Below are 21,114 nucleotides of genomic sequence, written 5' to 3' on the forward strand. Positions count from 1 at the left end.
CTTTCCATCAGTGTGTCACATGAGGGATCGTGTGGAATGCGTGCAAGCTGAGCCAGCACAGAGGGAGCAGGAGAACTCCTGAAGACTCTTGCTTTCCCAGGAGAGTCAGCAAGAGCCTAACTCCACACCCATGTGCCTGTGAGCCATAGAAGCGAAACTCAAGCCAAATGAGGTCTCCAACTTAACTGTCCCTAAGCCAGACCCCACATATTCCAGGGCCCCTCCTATGTCACTGGACACAAGGAAAACATGACAAAGAAGATGTCAGTGTCAGGGTGCAAAGAGTTAGTGGTCTTAACTGATTGCAGTTAAATATTTTACTTTTGCAAATTTTACAAAAATGTACGATCATATGAATGCATCACTGGCCCCTCCCAGGGCCTTGGAAAGGTCAATGCGAGTGAGGTGCCCTGAAGCTTAAACTTCGTTAGCTCTGTGATTAATCTGCCTCTGCACACATAGAAAAGGACTCAGCCGGATGAGTTCGGAAACCAGCTCCAACATGGAGACTCTGCAGTCAAGAATAATTCCCAAAGTTCTGCTCTGTGCTGGTCTGGCCACCCTGGGCACGTCCCTCTCAGCGTATATCCAGGAACCTTGAACACTGGACATGGCGGCCAGAACTGCCACCATTGTTGCTGGAATGAGGCCTGTGGATCCTGCTACTTCATGATGCCAGTTTCTGATACAACATCTGGGGTGTGCGACCTACTTGGCAGAACCTGGCCCTGAGTGCAAAGGAAGCCAGAAAAGGGGCCCTTCCAGCTTCGGTGTGGGAGACAGTCGATTTTCCATGGTATGCCCTCCTCCGTGACCAGCATAAGGGGACATGTGACAAAGGAGGACCAGAGCTCCAAGCCAATAAAGGCTGCTGCTGTCACATAAGGTGGAGCAACTTTTTCTGACATCCTGGTATAAAAGGACAGATAACCTAAAGGAAAGGCTCGGTCACTGAGCAACTTTCAGTGGACGCCTCCACCCAAAGAGCATAGTAATAGTACTGAGGAAGATTTAAAACTTAGAAATAAGTTATTTGGAAAAATAGCTAATTGAATGGAGAATGTGCTCGTTTTATACAAGTAAGCAGTACAAAAGCAGACGTGGGCCAAACTAATAGATAAGATGGTGTAATTTAAAGGAAGATGATAATTTCAGCAGCCCCATCAGTTACCCAGATGCATCTTTGTGCAAATTAGAAAAAACTGCCCCTTCTTCATGACATTTTTACTATAATTCTCTGGAAAATTTGTTTTATAAATAAACGAAGAGACCTCTGCTGTCTATTTATGTGAACGGCCCACCTATAGTCATGCAATGTACAGACTGCAAAACAGTATGTGGCAGCCCAAAATTTGAAGAATTTTTATTTGGATTTATACTTATTAGACATACGATATTATAACAACATTAAGAAAACATTTTTTCAGAAAATACTTTTTACACATGATTTACTACTCCAACATGTTAGTTATTTTCAGTTTTTCCAAGTTCCCACCTAGTCTCTACGAATATGCACACATATTTTTAAAAATTATTGCAATGGTAATTAGCGTGAAATTTTCTACTCTGATTTTTCCACTTAAAATAATAGAAATAACATGATCTTACATTACTACATGGTCTTTCTTTTATGATTAATTACATAATTTTGTACCAAATGAACATATAATGAATTTAACCATACTTTTGAAATTTGAGGAACGTGAATCAATATGCTATGATTGGTAATATTCTACTGATAAGAACAAAGTTACACTGAAAACTTCTAGAGAAAGGAGTTATTTAGATAGTATATACAGGTAAAATAATGAATATCCATCCAAAAAAATCACACCAGGATGAATATTTTATTGGAACACGGCTAATAAAGAGCTGAATTTGTATCTGGATACTTTTTGTCTGAAGATCATGTTTCCCCACTTGTGTTCACACTGTCATGAACCATTTCGGGATTAAAACCTCCAGTGGTAAATTCCACATAAACCATATAAACATCACGCAGCAAGACACACCACGGAGAAGCAGCGGGTGCAAGGGGAGGCATGTGGGTTTTGGACAGAAATGGACTTTGACCGCTGTGCTTTGAAATGTTATGTTCTACAAAAATTCTTGCACAAGAATGTTCATCACAGCTTTATTTTTAATAGCCCAAGCCAAACAGCCCAGGTGTCCATCAACAGGAAAATGGATAAACAAACTGTGGCATGTTCACCTTGAAATACTATTCAGCAATAAACAGAATGAACTATTGATACACACAAAAGCATACATGAATCTCAGAATTATACCCGGTGAAAGAAGCCTTACACCAGGGAACATGCTCCATGATTCCATTAGACCAAGAGCTGGAACAGGCAAGGCTAACCATGTGGAAAATAACCAGAATGTTGGTTGCTTCTAGAGGTTGAGGTGGGAATCTACTCAGAAGAGACATGAAGGAACTTTCTAGGAAGATGGTCATGTATGTGCTTTTCTGAATTCACATAATGGTACCCTTAGGATTTGTGCACTTCATTGTAGGTAAAATGTCTCAAAGAAAAAAAGAACCTGAACAAATGTTGAACTCTACTGAATGATACACATACCCAAGTATTTCAGCTTACTTTGAAACGCATAAACACCAGGGTGGATCGATGGATGGATCGAAAGTTGACATGGAGGAAGATGGGTGAAAAAGTGAGCACAGGAGCACGTTGGTTATAGAATCTAGGTTCTCCTCTATGATCCAAATGTTCATGATAAAACACTGCAAAGTGTGTTTTAATCTGGGACACGGTTCATAAACTTCTCAGTTTCAATTTCTGCAAAATGGAGGTGATAGTATTTGCTTCACAAAGTTGTTGTGATGTTTAAGAAACACTGCCACGAAAATGGGCCTGGTATGTAGTAGATGTTCACGTGCCCTGTGACGCTGCCTGCCTTCTCTTTCATCCCCTTACCTGCCTTGTCAATTTATAAGCCGCGACACGTACTTTTAGATTTGGCAGCAGTGTCTGTCTTTGAGAGTGTGGTCTAACGTGGTGTGTAGCGGAGTTGTGGGGTTATGGGAATGAACTGTCGTCTGCTGTCTGCTGAGTGTGTAGTCCTGGAGTGGAAGAGAGGGTTTTAATGATGGTAGTGGCTCAAGCTCCAAGCAGACAGGACAGCCTGTGGCGATACTTGCGCTAAAGAAATTAACAGAAAGGAAAGAAGAAGGACAAATCCTCAATTGGCAATCCTCATATGGATTTTGATATCAAAAAACTAAATCATTATTCAGCTCACTGAAAGCTCCACTTGTGAGCACTCGTTAATTTAACAAACATTGAGGGTCTCCTGCATGCCTAGGAGCTGCGGATACAGTGACCGATGAACACTAGACAGACTTGGATGCCTGCCCTCTTGGAGCGTATGTTCTAGGAACGCTAAAGTTCAGTGGATTTACAGGGATCGGCCAGGTATTTAGAATTTACTCTGTACCAGGCAGTTGGAACACCATGATGGGCCAAACAGACGTAGCCCACACTCTCATGGAGCTTACTGTCTGGCAGAAAAGGCAGCTTTAATCAAATCACCGCGTGTGACTATACTAAATACATTACAAGTGTGCAAAATACTGTGAAGGAGAAAGACTGGGTTCTTAAGGAAATTTAGGCAGAAGAATATTCCCCTGTAGCCTGAGTGAAAAGGATTTTCCCCCTAAACTTTTCTGTGAGTTAAGAGAGTAGGGTGAGCACAGAACAGACATTGGGATAGCCAGTGGCCCACGTTGGGTCAACAACAGAATGAGGAACAGAAAGAGGTGCGCCAGGAAGCATTGCAGCCAGTGGCACTGCTTGCTTCATCCTATTGATTTCTCGCTGGTTTCTGCCTGAGCGCTTCCTGCATGGTTGCGCTACAGAGAGCAAAGTGAGAATTGTTACATTGCTTTTAGCCATTGTAAGGAATTCTGGAACTAGGTTTATCTTCTGCCTAGTCAAAGACTACAGAATACACTCCAACACTCGCATGGTGCCAAGAAGCTGTTGGAGATGTGGGGCCTGGGGTCACCACACAAAGCAATTATACAGCTGACCCATTGCAAAAACATGTTCCCCAACTGAGGTCATTGGCTCTGAGCAGAAAGAAACAGAAGCCAAGAGAATATGGAGATCTGATGAGAAGTACGTGTATCTCACAAATAAAAATGGCTGCTCCTACAATCGTAACATGTCCTGGGAACAAGTGAAAACTAAAGCTCTGTTGCACTACACATTCCTCGGTGGGGACATGCTGATCTGTGGGATTCTGAATGCCTCATTTCTTAATCAGCAGGCAGCTGGGCTGTGCTTAGAGAACTTCCATGTCCCAGCACTGTCAGCAGACATACAACAGGTGCATAATAAATTCCAGTTGAATTATTACAGTTTTGTTTCCGTTTGCTACCTGATTCCCTGGAGGATAAGAAAGATATAGAAATACCTAGTGATGAATAAAGGAAATGTACAGGTGAGAAGTTAATTTAGAGTTGTGTTATGATCCAGCCGAAACGCCGAAAGTGAGTCCAGTGGGGTTCAGCTTTGCCTATATGAGCACGGATTACCTTCTCTGTCCAGAGGGATGGCTAAGACTACAAGCCATATCTCATGGCATCCTCTGAAGACCGAGAAGGGCTGAAAGTGAAGGAAGCCAAGAAAATCAGGGAAGGACAGGCTGGGATGTTAGGATAGAGGGGAGCCACGGCATTATGCCACCCAGATTCACAGACTCCGCTCCACCATAAGCGTCTGTGAGACTCCAGGCAGCTTGCCTCCAGTTCCCCTTCTGTGGCATGGGTGTCTGCCTCACAAGTTTCCTCAAAAGAATCACTGGAGTTCATGCCCCTAGCAGACTTTCTGGCAGATAATAAATGCTCCAGAAATTTTAGTTTTCACCCCTAATGGTTTTTTAAAATGATCCCAATGTCCTCTCTAAGATTTTTCAATAAACATATAACTAAAGATAAAATGTCACAACTCTGTGAGACCTTTTATATAAATATGCTCACAAATCAGAAAAGAAATCTTCCTCCTCATGCTCTGATTTGGGTTCAGATTGTATGAGCACCACACCCCCATGGCAGGTCCCTTAGTCTGGCTTCTCCGGGTTGGAAACACCCTCCTCCCACTAGAAGGCTATCACACAACCTGGCAGAAGATTCCAGGTGGGTTCCTCTCTTCAAGACAACTGTGAGTAAATAAACTGGATTACTTTGCTATAAATATATAATTAAACATAAGTAAATGAATAAGTATATATACACACCCAGGGCGTAACAAGCCCGAAGAATCCACTCAATCTGAGTTTGTGTGTGCGTGGTCTCAGGCCTTGATGTGTCCGCAGGCCTTGGAGAGAGAGAGCTACAAGGCACTCACTCACCTCCAGTAATATCAGGTTGAAACAGTGAAGATGTTTTATGCCTTGTTTAAGCTGGTAAGTGTCATGACTCTCGGAATAACAGTCTTGCCGAGACATTGACACACTTTTCCTCCTGATATGTCTTTGCAGAACAGTTCCTCTCCGTGCAAAATTAACCGATACCATCCCTGAGGACTCTGGGCCTCCCCTCTCAGGGTGCCTTTGAATCTGCACGTTTCCCTCTCTGCCTCTTTTCCAAGGTGCAGGAATACCAGAGCTGCTCCTAGCTAGAGCCCAACCCTGTGTCAGAGCTCCCGGCCGGCCCCAGGCCTTTAACCCTGGCTGGATAGCAACTCCACATCTGAAGGCAAAAACAATCCTCCCGGAGGCTCGGCCCTCCCCCTGCCCGTGATAGGCTGCCGGGAATAGCAACAGCGTGTGTCACCGAAAAGGGCAAAGCCTTCGGAAATAGAAACAAAGTTGGTCACAAATCACATTGGCTTTGCCTGAAGTTTTTTTTTCACCCTTCTTTAGCATGGGACCATGGGGAAAGTGACCACTCCTGTCAGTGGAGGCGGTCGGGGTGGTTTGGTGCCGAGGGAAAGGCTGTAACTTCTACGTGACCATGGTACCTGTTGAAAACACGGAGGGCCCCAGTCTGCTGAACCCGAAGGAGAGAGCGGCGCAGACAGATGGCCGCGACAGAGCCGGCGGCCGGCATCCGTCCTGGGCGAGAGGTAAAGTGAGGCAGCAGGGCTGGGGTGAGAGGCCAGAGGAGCCAGAGGAGCAAGCTGTAGTCGTGTCGTCTCACTGGTGTGTGTGTGTGTGTGTGTGTGCGTGCGTGTACACGGGAGCCTGCTCGGTGCATGGAGAGAAGGGGACAGGGTCTGGTGGGAGGAGTGACAAGGAGCTATAACATGAAGTTCCACCACTGGTGAGCTGGGTCCTGTTCATCGTGTTGACAATATAATGTGTAAATCATCTTCATTTTGGGAAGATTGGCCGGCAAGATAGTCACATGTGTAAACACACACCCCCACATGCACGCTTTTTCATTTATTGTCACAAAGGGACAACCTGTAACAAGTGGACATTATAACCACCATTTTTTAATCAGTATTTTAAATAGGTTTCATAAAATTAATAGTTACATAATCAATGAACACGACTTTCTTTTAAGTCCCCAGTATCCATTTGGAATGAGTTTGAGCATTATTCGGAGCTGAAAACCTTGGCTTCATCACTCCCGCCTTCTTTAAAACTGGCTTTTCGAACTGAGGTTTGTTCAATACTTTGCCTTCTGGAGGTGAAATTTGGAAAAGTTTTAATTCACTTCTTTGCTAGACCAAATGCTGTTCTTCACTTCCACATTTACAGTTCCCACAAACACACTCTACACTTTTAGCTGCCTCTTCTTATTCATTTAGTTTGCTCTCAAAAGAATAGAAATGAATCATAATATGAAATGAAATCAAACACAAATAATTCTCTCCTTCCTACCGCTTTCCTCAGCTCTGCTCCCCCTAATCATATAATATAATCTCAGGCCATATACTGGAATTCCATGAATAATCCAAAACACTAAACGGTACAAAAAGCATTTACCTTTCCCCTTGGAATGGATCTAGCAAATACTCATGTGTGCACTGTGGGTTCGTCTGATGTTGGAATTGAACCCATGACCCCTCTCACGGAGGCACAAAGGGATGCCTCCTCAAGAGTGAGAAGCTGTCATCCTTCCCTGTCCTGCTCCCTGCTCTGACTTCTCTTGTTTTCTCACTTTTGGTCAAGAATGAGTATCTGGGTCATCCCTCAGCATGGCCTCACCCTGTTGAGCAGAGCTGCCCCTTGATCTAAGTGTGCTCTCTGGCTCCTAAGTCCTAGAACGGGCAAGGGAAACTTGTATTTGAGGGCAAAGGGGAAAAGTTGCAAAGTTCTTCTTTCTGAATTCCAGCAAGATTGAACTGTAGGGTGAGCTCAGGTGGTCATGCCAACCAAGGTGTTCACTAAGTAGAGGCAGCGATAATGTCACAAAGAAGAGGGAAAGAAGCTTTGTGACCATTAAAAATTGGCGATTTAATTTCGATATGGCTTTGAAAGCACAGTGTACTCTTCATAGGTTAAACGGTACAAGTTCACAATTATCCCGAAGGAGGCTCACATGTACTTATGTTTGTAAAGGTTGAATATACGCACAGAATTCAATTTAAAGTGCAACTGTTTGTGTTGTTGTAAAGAAAAGATAAGTGAATAAATACCATGAATTATCTTTTAAATGAAGCTTTATTATTAGAGGAAGCTTAAATGTTTCCCTAAACTCTCAAATGAATACAGCTTTGATTTGTGCTGTATAGCATGTATCTTTAGATGAATACAAACCTTTTAGTATTACTTTTGTAAATTTTCCTAAATTGTCTTAAACAGCTCTTGGTACCCAAAGGCGATCATCTGTATATATATATGTATATAATGAATGCATGGTGCAGACTTCTGCATGGTTTTGACAAGTTACTTAATCTCCCCACTGGGATTGTATTTCAGTCTGTTTTATGAAGATGTTGAGGTTTAATTAAATAATGTTTGTCAAATACTCCTTTCAACTTCTTTATATTTTAAACTTCTATAGTTTCATCCAGGAAATTCAGAGTATTTAAAATATGCTCAATAATTATCATACTATTTCTGCATTTGAAGGTAGCAAGTTTTTCTATATTCCTAGCTGGGAAAATTAAAGCATAAAGAGGAATGAGTTATACAACCCAGCACGAGGCAATTAAATTATCTGAGGTTTAAGGGGGGGGTGCTCTGTGATTGCACCCCCAATGCTATTATGCACAATGAAAAGTGGTGACAGGTCTCCCTTGGCCAACCCCTCTTTAACTAGAAAGAATGCTTTGTTCCAATGACTAGAAGCTAATGAACTTAAATTCATTTTCACGAAGCTGTGACTCAAAGTGGGTACGTTTTTAGTAAATTTTTCAGTGTTCATAGACATGTTATAACTGACCTTACAGGGCAGGTTGAGCTCAGTTTGAAATCCTGGGGCCTAGAGCTGACAACAGATATAGGGGAAGTGAGAAACATGGACTGCTGGAGCATCTCACACTAGGAGAACACAAGGCCAGAAGATGTGTGGTTGGCTCCAGTTCACGCAGTGGCTGGTGCAAAGCTGACCCTGGTGGCCTCTGGCCTGGGAGGCCCAGTGCCTCCTCCTCCATCTCAGGACCTGGGTCTCCCAGGCTCTCCTAATTTCATGATTCAAACAACCGGCTAGTGGGAGGGTTTCCTTTAAACCCACTTTTACCCCACCAGTACTGCTTTTTCCTCGGATCTGTCCTAAAGGTCAGAAACCCAGAACAATATCCGCCATATGAGTGCGGCTTCTCAGCACTGCAGATCCAGCTGCCGAAGGCTCTGGAGCCCAGGTTGCTAGAAGTGGACTCACTGACTGACCCAGTGAAAGGGCAGCACTTCAGCCCTCTAAGACCCTCCTAAATCTGAGATGCTACAGTCTGAGATTTAAGAAATGCATACGTCAGCTAACCAGAGGGATACTGAAGGCAGTTCTCAAACGTGCTTAAAGCTGTGAACTCCTTTGTACAACTGGAAGCTGGGTAAGTGGTCAGTCCAGGCCACCATGGCCCGCTCTGGTGGACAGCGGGGAGGTGGAGCAAGGACGTCAGCTGGCCTGGTTGCTTCCCTGCTCCCTCCCGTCCCTAGCCCTGAGCAGGCTCCTGGAGCAGGGGGATCACATCCCTACTCTGATTAGGCAGGCCATCTTGTTAATTTTGGTTGGGGCATATTCCCTGAGAGGAAGTTTAGTTGTAAGAGAAGCTTTGGGAACAAACATCCCCAGGAAAGAGCAAGTCCAGCCAATCAGCCTGACCTGATAACAGGGCTTTGGATATGAGAGGAGCTTCTAACAACAGACCTGTCACTTGAGAAGACTCAGGCCTTGGCCATTCCCATTCTTCCAGGCTCTGCGTATATTAAAAAGTGACGAAACCTGTGACAAAAATTTTGTGTTTTAGAAACATGTGTGTTTAACAAATTAATGGCTGACAACAAAAAATTGCTGAGCATAGCTTGATATTTCCAAGGAAATGACAGGGTTTATAGGCGTGTGAATTTTCGAGGGACTAGAGACTCTTTTGTCTGGAAAGAAGACCAGATTTGAAGATAACTGCCTCCCTCTTCACTTCAGTCAGCTTCTCTCTGTGACTGTACATTTACCCTCACTGGGAAATCACGTCCAAAGTCTAAATTTGAGGCTTTTCATGACCGTGAGGCTGGGCAAATGGCTTCTCTGGGGTCTAGGAAGGGAGAAGGCTCTGAACAAACATGAGGGGAGATGTTTGGCCACAAGCTTTGGGTGGCGTTTGGCCTACACAGCAGGGCTCCTGTTCCCCTTTAAGATCGTGTCACCTAGAGGGACAGAGAGGTTGCCTCTTACCACAGACCACCTCTTGGCCGCCAGCAGACATGCAGTGGCGGGAGCCTGCGGGGCAGGGCCCAGCAGATGTGGACAAAGCCAGGCCAGGAGCCGCCAGGCAGTGCAGTGACAGAGGGACTGACCTGAGCCGGCAGACAGCAGCGTGCCCAAACTGGTTCTGCAGCCAGTGTCTGTTCTGATAAGTCAGTGCCGGCCCCAATTGTCACATATTTTAAACATCTCCCTTCTCTCCGGTAAGATCGAGAGCTGAGATCCCAGGAGCACGCCTGGTGGCAGCTAACAGGACCCTGATGTGGGCCCCCAGGGGACAATCCGTGTGAATTCTCACCGGGACACTGTTTAGTGGTCTAGGTCTCACAGTGGCTGGTGAAAACAGAACTCAAAAGTCAACGAACCCACCCTGGAGGGGCCTGAGGAAACCCCTGTGTACACGTGCATATCAGACGCGCATTGGCCAAGTTGAAATGCAGTCTTCAACGGCCGTGTATGGGTTAGATTTCTCCTGCAAGAGGAGTTAGTTCTGGAATCTGGTTGTGTATGCAGCGTTTTCTCAGTAGGAGGAACCGAAGGACTACTTAGCCTCAGGGTTTGGAAAGTTCCAAGAGCTCCAAGCAGCCTTCCATTAGCCGGCCATTAGCTTGGGCTATAAGAGTCAAAGCGGCTGTTTGCTCAGCTTGTATGAGCAAGAGCTGGTTCTATAGGATTCTTAAATTGAACGCAACAGGGCTCCCTAGCTCAATTTTTTTCTCATGAACAGTCTTCCCCAAAGGATGAGTTATTGAAAAAAAGAAGGCCATGAAATCCACGTCCAAGGACACCAAGTTATGGGGTGAGAAAGGGGGAAAGCTGGAATGGACTTCTTCCCAAGAGGCTGTTTGACCAAATACTAAATAAGGGTGGTTTATCACCCCATCTGCCCTCAAAAAGTACCCAAGCTCAGTTAAAGGCACTGGACCTGAAATCCCCCCAAATATTTCCCAGCTGAAACCCGAGTCAAATATATTACCTTTGTAGTAAATCATAAATTCATATGGTTTTTTTCTATTCGATTTTGTTTTGTTTGGCTCATTGGTATCATTTTCTTTCCTATGTCACAGCGTGCTCTTTTACGCATTTGGTAAATGGCTATGCCTCAGTGTTATACTAATTTAGGTAGAAGATATAAGAAGATTAAAATAATTTATGTCATTATTCTAATTTTAGGAGCCTTCATTCTTTTTGAACAATGACTCACTTTACACTGTTTTGCCAAAATATCAGGGAGAAAAATGTAATCCTTGGTTTGACTTATGGGATTATTTTTTCCTTAAGTAAATCAAGTGTAATTTACCCTTAAACTATTAAATTGTACTTCCCTTGGAAATAATTGTTTCTCAGAAACACTAATGACTCAGGTCTGCCTGGCATGTCAGGCTCTGGGGCTATTAGCTACATCCATATTATTGTATCCAAAACGTTTTGCTCCTGCATACACCTGTTTCCACGCTGCGTGCAAGTTGGAGTCGGGAGCTATGGGCAATGCTCATTTAGCAACCTGCCTACAGAGGCATCTCAGACTCAAATGTGCGAGGCTTTTTAAGAATAGGGGAAAAGGTTATAATCAGAATCAGTCTGTACAGTGAGAGAGCATCCCTGAGCTAGGGAAATGTTTCATTTCTATTGGGAAACAAAACTGTAGAAACCCCGAGGGAAAATCACAGGGAGAATATTTCATGATGAAAGCCCAATTATGTAGGTATTGCCAAAACAAAGGAATTCAAGAATTTATGAAAAGGCGTAATTGTTATGCTAGAAACAAGGTATAAGTTTACTTCCTTCAACATCAGTAAGAGACATTGTTTCAGTTTTATTTCTGCGTCATGAAGATTTTACCCCATTGATTCAGACTAAATCCATCCTTTGTTGAGTGATTTTTGTGGGCCAAGTGCTTCTATTACCATCATCTTACTTATCTTTACAACAACCAATGAAGTAAATTACCTCCAGTTCACAGATAAGGAAACTGAGGCTCAGAGATCATCAGCTAACATTACTAAGTGCTTCCTGCCACATACCAGGCACTCCTCTATTGAGTTTATTCTCATAACAACTTTATGAAGCAGGTAACACTATTATCTTTATCTTAGCAATGAGGACACAGGGACAGGTTAAGGGGCATGTCAAAGTCTAGCTGGTAACTAGCAGGGACTCTGATTCCAGACTGTTCCTTCACCATGAAGCCCAGGTACCTCCTGCAAAGAAGCAAAGTGACTTGTTCCAGGGAGCGTGAATAATAGGTGGCAGCACAGAGATCTGAACCTCAGTATTTAAATCCAGTCCAGGGTGATGACCACTTGACCAATGATACTATCCAGCACTGATGTCTCCACTTCCTGCTCCGTTCTGTGATCTGATCTGTGATTTTGGGTCCCTGTTACACTCGTTCCAGAACTTTCTTGCATTCTATTTTAGCTAGTTCCTTAGCTTTCCATGTCACATGTCTTCTTCTATAAGATTATAAGTTCCTGGGTAAAATATATGTTCTTGTGCTTATCAGAACTCTGAGCCAACAGAAGTGCTCGGAAGGCACTGTGCAATTCATGAGAGGTAGGAACGATGCCTTTTCTCTGCATTTCCATCTGGGGTCTCATGCATGTGGCACAAGTACCACCATCGTGTGTCATCAGATCGAGATGTAACCTAGGGAATGTCTCAACACAGTGCCCACAATGACACCCTGCAGATGGCACGGTCCATCCAGACGCACCTGTTGGGGTTGTGCCCAAAACAGCACTGGCACACAGTACATGCTTAATTGTTCAGTGAGTAAATGAGTGAAGAAGTGTTCACTGAACTGAAGGGTGTTTTTATTCAGCAAAACTTAATGAGCACCTACTGTATGAGAGGCACAGTGCTGGAGACTTCAGGGCAAAAAAAAATTTCTAAGATATTATGCACGCCTATAGATTTTACCAACTCGTCGGAAAGATAAGAATCTAAATAACTACAAGACAATCGTTCAGCAAATTTTGAGTATCTACTAGGAATCAGACATGATGCTAGACCCTGGGTCCAATGGTGAATGAGACAGCCATGCAATGTAGATGCTAGTTACCAACTGAGGTAGAGAGACAGGATCAGGAAACCTACGATGCAGGAGGTGGCGAGATACGTGGTACTATGATAGTGCACAGGGGCAGCTCAGCCAGTTTTTGAAGGATCCTGGGAAACAGTATGACTAAGCTGAGTCAAGAAAATATAACTGAGGCCAGTAGGTTTACTGAGAGCATTCTAAGCAGAGAACACAGCTTGTATACGAGTTGGAAGTGAGAATGGCACACTCAGGGAACTACAAATATTCTTGTATGAGGAAAGCACAGAGTTTAAAGTGGGGGAAAAGGATGACGAAGGAATCTGAAGATGTAAGCAGGGACCATATCATGAAACCTTTGTGTGCTTAGTACCACGAGAGGCGGAATTCCTAGGAAGAGACCACATCAGTTTAGAGAAATCAAGAAAGTTTCCGAAAGTGATGGTAGTGGTGACAGAATTAGGGAGTCTTGGAAAACCCCACCTGCATGTCTCTAAATCCTCCAGCTTTATGAGGTCACTGTTCTTTTAATATTTAAACAAAAATAGCTCCAGCCCCCATAAGGTTAAATCCACATGCCTCCTGGCTCCCCACCCCTCCGCCCATCCTCAAACATACACAGCACACCTGAGGAGTATTGTGATTCTGATCACTTTTTGCACCAGCTTCCTGTTTCCACTGGATTCTTGTCCCTCACTTCCTGCAGCTGGTCTTTTCTCTGATCCCTGCTCCAATCCATGCGTGGATTACAGCCCTTATTCCTTCATATACTCAAATCCCATTCACACAATCTCTGTGTAGATTTTTCTTGGTGATTTGAAGAGGTCTATAGAGCAATTAAATATTAGGTGCAATTAAATTCTCCTGTCAAATCCACCATAGGGAATTTCTTGTAAACCAACTTTTCTAAAGCCACTGGCCTCTTGCTCTGTTGTTCCCTTGTGTTTGCTCCCCATCCCCATTCTCCAAACTTGACAACTGGTCCTCAACTTTTCTTCCATTTCTCCTATTTCTGGGATCTCTTAGCCATTCTTTTTTCCTTTTATTTTATTTTAAATTATTTATTGACATCATATTAGCTTATAACATTGTGTAAATTTCAGGTGTATATTATTATATATCAGTTTCTGTATAGACTGCATCGTATTCACCACCAATAGTCTAGTTTCCATCCATCACCATACACATGTGCCCCTTTACCCCTCTTGCCATCCCCCCAACCCCTTTCCCTCTGGTAACCACCAATCTGTTCTCTTTATCTATGTGTTTGTTTGTCTTCCACATATGAGTGAAATCACACAGTATTTGTCTTTCTCTGACTTATTTCACTTAGCATAATACCCTCAAAGTCCATCCATGTTGTTGCAAATGGCATGATTTTGTCTTTTTTTATGGTTGAGTAGTATTTCATTGTATGTATATACCACATCTTCTCATCTGTTGATGGACACTAGGGTTGTTTCCATGTCTTCTAGCCACCGTTTCTTGATCTCTCTCTCTCTCTCTCTCTCTCTCTCTCTGTCTCTCTCTCACACACACTCCTCAAAATTCTCCCCTCTTGGCCTTTTCCCTCTCTCTCTCCTTCTCTCTCACAGTTCACCTGTATATTATCAACATGCCCCATGGGCTTGTCCCTTAACACTGGGGTGGGCATCCAGGTATTTATTTTTAGTAAACAAAGTGCTCTTCCTGAGAGCTTTACATCCAAGTCTCTACAATATTGTTTATTTTCTTACCATTTTATTTCCCTAATTAAAGAATTTGAAAAGCACTCAGGGGGCTGGCCCGGTGGTGCAAGTGGTTAAGTGCGCATGCTCTGCTACGGTGCTGGCGCCAGGGCTTCACTGGTTGGGATTGGTGTGCACTGATGCACCGCTTGTCAAGCCGTGCTGTGGCGGCGTCTCATATAAAGTGGAGGAAGATGGGCATGGATATTAGCTCAGGGACAGTCTTCCTCAGCAAAAAAAAGAGGAGGTTTGGCAGATGTTAGCACAGGGCTGATCTTCCTCACAAAAAAAAAAAAAAGCACTCAGAGTGATTCTCAACCATTTTTGAGTACATGGACTACTTTTTTGTGTGTGTGTGTGAGGAAGATCAGCCCTGAGCTAACATCTGATGCCGATCCTCCTCTTTTTGCTGAGGAAGACTGGCCCTGGGCTAACATCTGTGCCCATCTTCCTGCACTTTATATGGGACGCCGCCACAGCATGGCCTGAGACACACCCGAGATCGGAACCAGGTGGCCAGCAACGGAGCGCACGCACTTAACCGCTACACCACGGCCCGGTCCCGAATCCTCACACAAAAGTTTTCGCTGTTTTATGTTTATTGATTAGAAAACACAGAATGACAGAAAGCTACCACGCGTTCACTAGCACTTTGAAATTAAGAAAAATTTTTTTCATCACATCTACATAGGTTTGAAATCTTGAAGTACGGGTATGTACGTTACTATTTTTCCCCGTATTCAATAATCATTTATGGGTTGTAGGTCCTTTTTAAAGACTTTGTCAATTTTGAGATGTCCACAGCTCACACACATTGAGAATTTCCGTCCGAGGGACATCAGAGGTCTCTAGGAAAGATCCTGCTGGTTTGTTCTCCAGATTCACTCCTTCTTAGCTATCTGTTGAAAATCCCCATGAAAACATGGAAAGAAATGCAAAATTACAATAGCTTTAAAGCCAGATGTATTCAATGAGTTAGGACTTAACCCTAAATAAAATGCAAACATGGGCCTAACGTGTAAAATAGGGCATTAAAAGTTTACCTTTCCACAGACTCTCACTGTGCTTCTCTAACGAGAGAACTTTCACCAACCGGAGAAAAGGAAGACATCTCCACGGAGCCCTGGAGCCGCTCTTTCAGAGGGTCAGAAGATTTGCTCGACGGTCCGCTTCTTCCCATCCCAACCTGTCATCATCACGTCTCTTCCTACATCTTCTAGCGGCTATAATTTCCAGGATTTCAGCAACTTTGGGCTAGATAGGAAAGACAGTGGCTCTTATTCTGGAATACGAAATGAGTGTTAAGAAGGAGGAAAGCCTAGATGAACCACTAGAATGGTGCATTCTAGAAGTTGTAGCTTTGTATGTACTGTTTTTGACAAGCAAAGAACTACAGACTGCTTTAACTAATGCAGGAATAAGATCCCTTATTCATAGTCAGGGGACGAAAAAGAATTCCTTTCTCAGTCCAATGGAGCCTCACCAGAAAAACAGCTCTCAGACGTCAGAAAGTTGGCTAGCGGCTGTGCATATCAATTTCTCCTCCAGGTCCAATCAAGAGCAGTTTCCAGATGCAACTACATGGCTAGAATAAGGTGTGTCGGACACTGAAAACCCAATAGCTGGTCCAGCTCCCTCTGGTTTTCTGCCTCTCCTATCAGGAGAACTGAAAGATTCAGAGGCCACCTTCTCAGTTTCTCTTGCAGCCAGATTTGACCATGGAACCCTGGTTCTGGTCAGTGAGACGTTAGGGTGAGTCTCTGGAGGGGAGGAGAAATGTAGTTCTCAGCTCTCTTAGGGCTTCTGGCTGGGTCTGAAAATTAAACTGACGAAAACAGATTAAAGGAGGAAAGCATCCAAATTTATTTAATGTAAGTTTTATGCGACATGGGAGCCTTTATAAGAAAGTGAAGACCCACAGAAATGGTCAAACCTGAGTATTTTTATGCTAGACTTGATGAAGAGTGGACAGTCATGAAAAGATGACAGGTCAAGGAGTATGAGGGGAAGGACGTAAACTAGGGGACACTTAGCAAGGCTTGTTTGTCCAGATTCCTCTTCACGTCCCTTTGTCTTCGAAGATAAGGTGGTTGTTTTCCTCTGGGTATAGGGCGGACACCTCCCACATGAGGGTCTTATGACCCGCTTCAGGGGAGAAGGCCAGGGGGAAAGTCAGAGGGACTTCCTGCTTCTGCCATTTTCTCAAACTCCTTCGGCTTAAAATATTCAATATGCCAAGGTGTCACATTTTGGTGTGGCTTGTCCTGAACCCCATCATCATCCCAGGTGCTTCTGGAAAGTTCCCTCCTGATAAAAGGAGGGGCCTTGCCCTAAGTTACTTCCTCCACTGTCCCTGCCCTTTGAATCTGGTCGTGAGAGAATCTTACTCCTGGAGCTGTGGCAGCCACCTTGCACATACAATGACAGGTCGGGGACAAAAGCCAGCCCGCTAAGGAGGCGGGAACAGAAGGATGGATAGAGTGTGAATCCTCAGAGACACTCAACTTCTTGCTAACTAAACAATAATGCCACAATGTTTTAAGCCCTTGTTTTTTGGGTTTTTGGTTTCTTGCACTCAAAAATATCATAACTGGTTTGGGGGCCAGATAAGAAGAATGCAGCAAATCTGGTTATTGGCAAGTACAGTTTAAATACAAAGGCAAAGCATGCATTTTAAGATTTCTTTTTACAGGAAACACACATAAATTTTGGAAAGCGTCTGATTTTTGTTCTCTATAATTTTTTTAAAATGGACTCTGTGAAAAAAGAGCTGTAGGACTACATCTGATAGTAAGAGTAAACCGAGGTGAAATGGAGCCGGCTGAGAACAGAGATGCAAAGAGTCTGGCGGGGGATGTGGAAGGAGAATGAGGAGGCTGGGATGCCAGAGCAGACTATCATCTGAAGCCTGTGATGTGGAGGATAAATATGAGAAGCTATCCTAGGATGCACACCAAAAGGACGAGAAGATGGACATGAGAGAGGAAATAAATATGAATAACTAACACATAAATAATTACTCCCAAACAGATGCTGGGGAAAACCCAAAATACTAGAAGAAATCTTTTCTGAGTAGAAGAAGAACTCAACTAGCAGCAGGAAGATTTAGAAGAAACAAGGACCTGGGCTTATCCTAGTGAAAGTTTCACCTTGAAGGAGGGGGGGAGGGAAGAAAGGAAGGAAGGGAGGGAGGGAGGGAGGGAGGGAGGGAGGAAGGAAGGAAGGAAGGAAGGAAAGAATGAAGGGCATACGTGCCAGCAGACAGAAAGGGTAGCTGATGACAAAGCAGGACGCAGGGCAGTGCAGATGTGTGATGACAGCAGCGTCCCCTCTTCACACCCCCGTAGCCAGCAGAATAGTTTCAGCAAAGTGTGTCTGTGAAAGTACTACCAAATCAAACCTGGGGTTGGAAAAATACAAAGAGAGCAAAGTTCCCATCCTTTTGCCCTAGAAAGGTCAGACAATAGTAGGTACAGAGGAGGCCATGTTTCCTGCTGGTCTGAGCTTCATCATGTGTCAAAGGGAGGATTGGGGTGCAGGGGAGGGAGGATGGTGGCTAGATGAAGGCTAGTGCCCAACATTTCCCTCCACAGGGGCACCACACGTGCTCCAGGGCCCTGAGGCTGTATCTGGGGCCCCTGACAGCCGTGGGAAACCCCACACGTCAGTTCTCCACGGGACGTGCCCTCCCAGAGGTTGTGAGGGAGCTTTCTGGTAGAGCCAGCGCTGCTCCCTCAGACACGTCGAGTAGCCTCCCGAGCTTGCGTGTCAGGCACCATGCAGTCCCTGTGACACGGACACCCCCACTCTCAAGGCACCCCCAATCTAAGGCAGGTGCAGACATAACTAAACATAATCTGGGGTGCTGAAGGCCACGGACCAAAGGCAAGAGAGAGGAGAGAGGGAGTCTGGAGAGGTTTTGGAGAGGAGGGGATATTTGAGTTGATCTTCCAAGATGAATCGGGTCTCCATAGGCTGTGAAGGAAGGAGGATGAGCGGGACAATGTGCCTGGAGACTGGGGTGGGATCTGAAAACCTGGTCCACTGGAAGGGGACCACTAACCACAGAGTCCGAGGACTCGAGGACAGGTCCACACAGGGCTGACTGCTAATGCCGCGAGGCCCTGTGTGGCCTCTGCGGCGGTGCCGTGTTAACAGGCTAATCATCTTGCTGAGAGCTTCGTGGACACGCTAAGAGTGTGCTAAGCATTATGTAGATACAAAGTTTTATATGCTAACCACTACAATGTGCTAGGGATTAACCTTAGTCTGCTGACAGAACATGGGAGGAGGGGACCAAGGATCAGTATTTGGGAGTGCTATCATTCATTCATTCACTCAACAAACATTCATTGAGCATTTCCCTTGTGCCAGAGATGGGAGGTGAGAATACAGATACCTCATAAAGAAAGTAAGCTTCTTGCCTTCAAGGAGCTTCCAGTCTAATAGGGGAAGACCAACAGGACATAAATGAGGGCCTGACAGGTGACAGGTGCTGACAGGTGCTCTGAAGACACACTGTGTGCACAGTAGGAACACAGGGTTCGGGGTGGGACAGCAGCACGAGGCAGAGCAGGGTGGTCTTCACAGGGGAGGTGGCACTTGAGATGACTCCTGAGGCATGGGTAGGGATTTTAGGTGTCCGGGGAGAAGGGGCAGAGAAAGGGGAGACCACAACGGCAAGGCCACTGGGGGGCCCCTGCAAGTTTTTCTTAAGCAAAACATAAAGTAGAGGGTCTGTTAAGTTGGTGAGGCGTTCACAGTTGGTCAAGGTGTATAATAGCCTGGCCGCCTGCCAAAAAAAATACTCCGTGCGTCCAGCTCTTCAGGCTGCGGTAGGATGGAGTTGGCCAGAGAGCGTTCACTGCTGCAACAGGCAAACGGAGAAGGGAGAAGAGAAAACAGGCAGAAACTCAGATATTGTGAGAAGTGAGTGTCTCGTGTCGGTGTTTGTTCCGGCCGTGCTTTCATCTGAGTCACCGAGAGCACAGACAATGCAGCCATTGTCTGGTGGCTGCTCAGTCTGCCTGCCCTTTGTGCCCCGCCCCCGTGAGGGTCTCAGCGCTCGTTTGCATAAAGCTTCTTGGTTGTGACCACGTCTTCCGCGGGACCAGTTTTACTTTACTACCTTATTAAAGAAGCATCACTGCATCAAAAGGAACACTGCTGGTCTTCCAGCAAAGCAGCCAGACACAGACAGTAACCCAACAGCCTGTGGGTACCAGTTGCAAGTCTCCAGATAGTTGCCACTCTTGTGATGTCCACTAAAGGCTGAGAGTTCCCTGTGACACTTTTGGGGAAAACGGATGTACAGGAAGGGCCCCTGTGAAGCAAGGCCATGAGTAAAATGGCTGGGAATGCTGACCTTCATCACGAGCGTTAAGTGCAGACTGTTTGACTGCGAGGCTGTGGGTTTACTGAAAAGGCACTAATTATGATTCCCCACCTGCCCTCTCCTTTGGCACTGGTTGCCTTTCCTGCATCCTTCCAGCTGCCCCAGACTCTCCCATCCATGTTTAGACAAGCATAAACCCCACCTCCCTGCCACATCCTCTCTCTCTCCTCCCACTCCCTGCCAGATTTCTTGGAAAAGTTCCCTCTGCTTTCTGTCGTCCATAGGATGCCATCGCGCTTCTGTCAGCATCAACCAAAAAGTAAACACAGGAGAAAGCCCACTCTTCATGTCTCTCTTCATTGTTTTTATGTGGTAAAATGGCACCAGGAAAATTTCCTGTGCTGGAAGTCCTGAGGTATCACAGGGCTGCAATCTTGGAAGCATCAGGGACTAGCCTTCCACACTGAATTCGAATTCAGAATCCTGTCTTGACAGCTTGAGGATCCTAACGGGACCCCAGCAGTTATCAGTAACAGTCACGAGATGAGGGGAGAAGCTAGTTTTGGGCAGTACCCCTTAAAGCATATAACGGGGGAGATACACCCCTCAAATAAAATTCAGACAATGAAGACCTTGGCTTAATTCTCTGCAGTGTATAACCCATGTTACTATGCTCCCCATGTAGGAATAGAGTCATAGAATGTCCTAGTAGAACTTTTTAAGCTTTTAAAGTCAAATTCCCTAGAAAGATAGATAGATAGGTAGATAGATAGATAGATAAATAGATAGATAATGGTGTGATATACAAAATTTTTTTAAAATTGTAATTTTCTAAATTTTTTTTACAAATTCTTATGGAAATAATTGTATTATGTCTCTGAAGAACTATACTCAGTGCTAGCTGCTGGGTCTCGAGAGGGACATTGAGAAACTGGAATGGTTTGCAGACCCTTTGAACACATCCCACTTTGTCAGTGTCCTATGAACTCTGGCTGAAAGAACTAGGCACATGAAGCTAAGTCCAGAAAGCACAAGAAGGAGCTGGATGCCACTTCTGTCAGGAGAGACTTCCCCGGACCACCAGAGGCTGGCTTTGTGGCTTGCCTCGCCCCTCACCCCTACTCCTCCTCAACTCCCCGCCTCAGACTCTCTCTAAAGTAGGGTAGTAGAGGCG

General features: G+C 44.8%; 1 protein-coding gene across 1 annotated transcript in view; it reads left to right on the forward strand.

Annotated features, from left to right (window-relative positions):
- Positions 1–5,928: 5,928 nt before the first annotated feature.
- Positions 5,929–21,114, forward strand: part of SLC2A12 (solute carrier family 2 member 12) — a 53,453-nt gene continuing 38,267 nt past the window's right edge. Inside the window, exon 1 of the mRNA XM_058566819.1 lies at positions 5,929–6,092. Coding sequence (XP_058422802.1) covers positions 5,981–6,092 — 112 coding nt within the window. The 5' untranslated portion in view covers positions 5,929–5,980. The remainder of the gene's footprint in view (positions 6,093–21,114) is intronic.

The sequence above is a fragment of the Diceros bicornis genome, chromosome 23, assembly GCF_020826845.1.
Source record: "Diceros bicornis minor isolate mBicDic1 chromosome 23, mDicBic1.mat.cur, whole genome shotgun sequence".
Classification (NCBI taxonomy): domain Eukaryota; kingdom Metazoa; phylum Chordata; class Mammalia; order Perissodactyla; family Rhinocerotidae; genus Diceros; species Diceros bicornis.